This window comes from Sinocyclocheilus grahami, unplaced genomic scaffold, assembly GCF_001515645.1.
Source record: "Sinocyclocheilus grahami isolate Dianchi unplaced genomic scaffold, SAMN03320097.WGS_v1.1 scaffold1456.1, whole genome shotgun sequence".
NCBI classification, from domain to species: Eukaryota; Metazoa; Chordata; class Actinopteri; order Cypriniformes; family Cyprinidae; genus Sinocyclocheilus; species Sinocyclocheilus grahami.
This window is the reverse complement of record NW_015506635.1, coordinates 132849-138964: the sequence shown is the minus strand read 5'-3', so window position 1 is coordinate 138964 and position 6116 is coordinate 132849. Positions and strand designations below refer to the sequence as shown.

Sequence of the window (6116 nt, the reverse complement as noted above, 5' to 3'; positions counted from 1 at the left end):
GCTAGAGTGTACTCTATATAAAAAGTGTGTATATATATATATATATATATATATATATATATATATATACAGCCTATATGCGTTATAATAACTCACTAAACAAAATATGAGATGTATAACTCCCTCAGTATTAACTCAATTTAAATGGCAGTAATAATTCTAGTGATCTCATAGCTAATATAACTTAGACACTTATCGCATAATACAAAAACGAATTCAGATCTCCACCACCTTTGTCAGATCTAATTTACTGGTTCAGTTCATCAGTTGCGAGGCTATTGCACACTAAACCCCTCAAATACGAATAAAAAACCCATTAACGAGCACTTAGTCGTACGACTGGTAGCCTACCTTAACTCACTTCAAAATAAACCTCGAGACATAAGTCAGCATGGAAAACGACCGGCAATCTCACTCATTCAATTTACCGGACAGAAGACCGGTTGCTGTAACCCAGCCGATTAATTATGCGACGTATACTTCTACAAATTCTATCAGCAAATTACAATAAAAAGGGGAACTCGTTTAACAGCAAAACACAAATAAGCTGTATATGCCACTGAACAATAAGTTTAATTTTGCAAGTAGTCTACTTACAATTTACGTGTAGCACATGGACACTCAACCTTCCCTCGTCACGTCAAAACAGAGCGTATGTCACAACACAGCACAACTTAACATATCTGTAGGTGATTGACAGGCATCGATGGCCAATCAAACAGCAAGTTGGAAATCGTCACCGGTAACGGTTGCAAGAATTGTCACCTCTTTCAGCCAATGGAACAAGGTTGATAACTGTTTTACCCTCCTATTTACTAAACAAAAATTAAACGAAGTCGTACCGATTCACAGAATTACCGACGAGTCCTAAATGTTAGATTTTCTGAAAGGGAAAGACAGTGGCAGTGAAATCTGAAAATGACAGTTTATTACACAAATCACAAGAGCGAGGAAGGAGGGTTTCGTGGCGGGCGTGGCCAAATCTTGGTTTGGTTGCATCGCAGCGCATACACAATGGCTGCTGGAAAGAGGGGAAAGCAAACAATTTTTAGGCCCGCCGCGTCCAGCAAAAAATATAAGGAAAAAATTATTAAAAATCCGGGAAATAGTTGAATGTCAAGAAAAATACCATAGAGAGGATGTTAACGCTCTCGCGGTGAGTTTTATGCGTATTTAGAAAATTGTTACGACGTACTTTAATTAAAATATCGGGTTTATTCAAATTATGAGAGGGGTGAGCTAGAGAGAAAAAAGTTTTGTGTTAATCAGTGCCCAGTTTGGAACTTGAGAGAAAAGCAACGAAAGACTGTGTTATAGCCTATCGACCATACTGTTATTTGTTTCTGTCAAGTCAGGTTGCGCTCGGACGAATGTCAATAAACAGAGAGACGCGTGTAAAAAGTTGTAAAAAGTTTTTGAAAAATTTGTTTTGAGATTTTCTCTAAATATACAGTAATGACATGGCTACGGGGATAGTCGCAGAAAATTGCATGCATATTTAAATATTAAGAAAATGCAGGCTGCATGCATGGTGCAAAATTGACACAAAAAAACGCGAAACGAACGCAGACACGGAGTTGTTATAGAAGCGCCTTTCCATGTTTTTAATCACATTTAAACTCAAAATGTAATAAATAAGCTGCATAATTCTGTTTAACTTTGACACAATTTACAAAGTTAGCTGTTTGGGAGTCACTGTTGGTGACTATATTAGGGGTGTCAATGAGTTATATAAAGTTGCACTGTGGGTCATTATAGGAAGAGAAAGCTGCATGCCAATATCGAAAACAACCAAAATGGTGGGGATAATTCGGGGGACTAATTAGGAGATGCTGAGCAGAGCTCTTCAATGTTCATTCTACTCCGAGAGAAAGTCTCACCTCGGATCAGGATGAATGATTGGTGAAGGGTCATTGGATCTTAAATCTTAAAGGACAGAATCCTTTAATGATGCTAGTAATAGTTTGATTTTACTCTTGACACCTAAGTCAATAATAATATCAAAGTTGTTGGTTGCTACGAAACGGGGTGTGGTGCGTTTCTGTAGAATGTCAACTTATATTTCTTGTATAGCTTGCAATCAGATATGAATTTGTGTGCATGTGATGGCGCAGCGTGTGGTAATGCAAGAGCATCAGCGACATTGTGCGCAAAATACATTGTAGAGCTGTTAAAATCGGTGGTGTGTGTGTGTGTGTGTGTGTGTGTGTGTGTGTGTGTGTGTGTTTGTTTGAAATTAGAAATAGAAGGGGGTATGTAGCCTACACAGCATATTGCCAGATGCGGTGGAGGTTTCCCCATCTGGAATATGAAGCACCTCTGTTGCTCCTGGATGTTCTTTTCTTTTCTTTATAGCCTTTCAGCTGAAGGGGGTCATGGGGTTTACCGCGCAGTTGTTGTGAATGTAAATGTGTTCAAAGTTCGGAGTCCTTCAAAAACTCCAAAAAACGTTCAACCTTCCCATGTAATGTAGACCCCTATTAATAGTGTGAACTGCATTAATCAGTTTTACAGAAAAAAAGCTAAAGATGTAGCATTCTAGCAGGAACTGTCGTATTTGCATATTTAGACCTCATAATTTATGTCGGTAGTCAAAAAGCTGAAATAATTGTTGGACTGCGTAATGAAATTGTAAAGTAGCTTAAGATTTGGTGCAGCGAGAATTGTGCGATACGATTTTGAAATATGAATAACTGTATAATTTAAACATGTTTTTTCTTTCTTTCTGTGAAACCGATCCATGCAGTTCACGGGAAGCTTTTATTTGTGTAGCCTTCCTGCAGCTCCAACAGAGCTAGGTTAGCAACAAGGTCATTTGATTCCTAGAACCTTTAGATAAATGTGTGCCTTAAATGCAATATAAGTCGCTTTGGATAAGCGTTTCCCAAATAAATTGTATTATGTATTAAATTAAGTGTAAATGAATAAAGCTTACTTCATCAGAGTTGAATATTTTGTGTTTAGTTTTGTTTGTTTTCGTAATTTTGACTGTATAGGCTTAAAACTGTAACAATTTAACCAAGTAATGAATTCTTAGATATAGATGGTGCTTTTATGCTCTCTTGCATTAAATAATTTTTAGTAGCTTCTGTAAGTGATGAAACTCTGCAAACATTAGTAATATGCGGGAGACTTTAATTACAATATATTTTTATAAGTTTTTTTCCTGTAAATATTTTGTTTAATCTTAAACAATATTTGTTTAATTTTCTTCTTCTTCTATTTTTGTTATTATTATTATTTCTCAAAACTGAACTTACCGATCAGAAATGTTTTAACAATGTAAGAATATACTGGACATAGCATTTCAGTTTTGTGCTGGTACATTTCTAAAAGTTTATAGCTGTATTTTGTGTTTTGCCATTAAATTAGTATAATTACTAAAATTGCAATGCTATAGAAAAATCTTGATGACAAAAAAGTTGATGCAAGTAACAAACCATTTTGTTCTAAAAAAAATAATTGTAATATAGGCTACATATTTTAATAAATCAAGATGTTGAGGCATAGAAAAATAAGTTCACTGGTTTCACTTGATCTATTTTATTTTTTAAAGAATGTATGTATTTAATGTTTAGAGAGTTCCAGTATGGAACAGTTAGTATGGAAAAATGTGAGAGATTATTGTGAAAGAAAACATTAATTTTAACTTAATTGAAATAACAATTGTGTTTAATGACACACTTGGCACACTTCCTCTTTTTGTCTTTTCATTACAAATGCTCCACTGAAATTGTGCCACTGTGTTTACACAGTTTTTACTGTTGCTACAGTATTTACACTTTACAATTAAATCAACCTACAAGTGGCTTCTATGTGACACTGCATACTATGATGGCATGGAAGTAAATTAAAGTATTTTATTAAAGGAATGTAAGTATTTTATTACTTAGTAATGTTTTAGCTCATTTGGTCTGGATACAGATTTCTGTATCCTGTTGCCACTGTCCAGTGTTCTCAAAGTGTGGTGAATACCATTAGTGGTACTTGGAGTGCCCCCAGGTTATATAACCGAGAAAATTTAAAATACAAATATTAAATTTTGTAATTGAATTTGTAATCAATTACAGATTTGAAAACAGTCATTTATTATTTCATGTTTTTTGTTTTTTTTGACAGTATTAAAGAGGTCATATGATGCGATTTCAAGTTTTCCTTTCTCTTTGGAGTGTTACAAGCTGATTGTGCATAGATAAGATCCCTGAAGTTGCAAAGACTAAAGTCTCAAAACCAAAGAGATATTCTTTATCAAAGTTAAGACTCTGCCACGCCCCCCTAAAACGGCTTGTTCTAACACGCCCCCACATATCTACCTCACTATGTGGAAATATTTGCATAATGCCGCCCAAATGTTCACGCAAAGAAAGAAGGCATGGTTTCAGTAACCGCAGTTAGTGTTGAAGCAGCATGTCAGGGAGATGCTGTGTGTTTCTAGGCGAAAGCAAAAGCACTTTATTTGGCCTTCCGAAAGTAGATGCATTTAGGAATCTTTAAGATTACTTACAACAGAACAGCAATGCATTTTATAGATGACCGTTTCGTGAACCTAGGAGAGGAAGTAATTCTGACTTTGCTATGACAATCCGGCGCTTCTGAATCAGCTGTCGCTGAGGGAATACATCAACTTAGTGCTGTGGATTGCCGGATCGGCTTTCACCGTTTTCACCGCTCCTTCGCCGGGAGCGCCGTTCTCGACCCCGCCGCCTCAGGTCACTCTTGCCCGGCTACGCCAATCACAACGCACTGGATAGCTGGCCAATCACAGTACACCTCGCTTTTCAGACCGATGAGTTTTGTAAAAATCGACGCGTTTCAAAAAGGCAGGGCATAGAGGAGAAACAATAATGTACAGTATGTGGAAAATAATGTGTTTTTTTTACTTTAAACCGCATAAACATTTCATTACACCAAATACACAAAACAATGTTATTTCCTTTGTAGAAAACGAAGCGTTTGAGAGAGGCGGGGCATAGAGGACTTACAATAATGTACAGTATTTGAAAAATAATGTGTTTTTTTAACATTAAAGCATGTCATCATATTCTGTTACACCAAATACACAAAATAATGATCTTTAAAAAAAGCATCATATGACCCCTTTAAAGTATTCAGTTCATTCATCTAGTTAATTAGTTTGCTGTCTTTTTTCTTAGGGCCCGGTGTCTCTGCTGTGTTGAAGAATTGGGCTGTCACACTCTCTCTGTGCTGGGACATATCACTTGTCTCCACCACATGGCTTGCTGTCGCTAAGTTGCCATGGCAACGGTATCTCCAAACGACTGCCCCACCACGGCGGAACACTGTCGAGTGAGGAAGAGGAGAGTAGATGGAAAACTGAGGAAGAACTTCTCCTGTCAGTTGTGTGAGAAGGCCTTCAACAGCTTGGAGAAGCTGAAGGTACACTCGTACTCCCACACAGGGGAAAGGCCGTATCACTGCACACACACTGACTGCACCAAGGCCTTCGTCTCCAAGTATAAACTCTTACGGTAGGTACTTACACTTTCACAAACAATTCCATGGCCATCATATGTCTCTGTTGGAAACCCACTGTTTCTGTTTCAGTCAAAATTTGCAAATAAGCGAGTGGTCTGAAATCATATGGTAATTGTGATTTTGAAAAATAGGGTGTTCTTACACTATAAAATGCTGGGTTGTTTTTTCAACCCAAATGCTGGGTTGAGACCGCTGGGTAAGGACGTTGGGTTATTTTAACCCAATTTTGGGTTGAAAATTGGTCTTGATCAATAACCCAGCGGTGCTGGGTTGGGAACGCGGACGTGAAAGAGAGCATGCACGTCACATTAACATCGGACGTATCTCGACGACACCAGTGCGAGAAGCCGCCATTTTCTCAGCATCTTCAGATGGAAGCGAGTGCGAGTGAAAGACTGTTTATGGTAAGTAAAGATTAAAAATGTAAAGTCATCATTCATTGTTTGAGTCTGGTAGTATCTTGAGATTTCATGGAAGGCAAAAATATTCCAAAAAGAGCTTATATTGAAAAATACGCAGACGTGGATTTCGCCTCAGAAATAGTCTTAACTGAATGGAAGAGGTGCTTTTAATTAGTCAGTGAGTATCTTATGTCATATTTACATAAGATTTTACAATAT

At 37.1% G+C, this 6116-nt stretch overlaps 2 protein-coding genes across 2 annotated transcripts in view; one reads left to right on the top strand and one right to left on the bottom strand.

Annotated features, from left to right (window-relative positions):
- chchd7 (coiled-coil-helix-coiled-coil-helix domain containing 7) overlaps window positions 1-664 on the bottom strand; it is a 5949-nt gene extending 5285 nt beyond the window's left edge. Inside the window, exon 1 of the mRNA XM_016256652.1 lies at window positions 598-664. The gene's annotated coding sequence lies outside the window, so the exon portion shown is untranslated. The remainder of the gene's footprint in view (window positions 1-597) is intronic.
- Window positions 665-997: 333 nt separating this feature from the next.
- Window positions 998-6116, top strand: part of LOC107570428 (zinc finger protein PLAG1-like) — a 28738-nt gene continuing 23619 nt past the window's right edge. Inside the window, exons 1-2 of the mRNA XM_016256656.1 lie at window positions 998-1156; window positions 5154-5489. Of these exons, the coding sequence (XP_016112142.1) occupies window positions 5257-5489 (233 nt within the window). The 5' untranslated portion in view covers window positions 998-1156; window positions 5154-5256. The remainder of the gene's footprint in view (window positions 1157-5153; window positions 5490-6116) is intronic.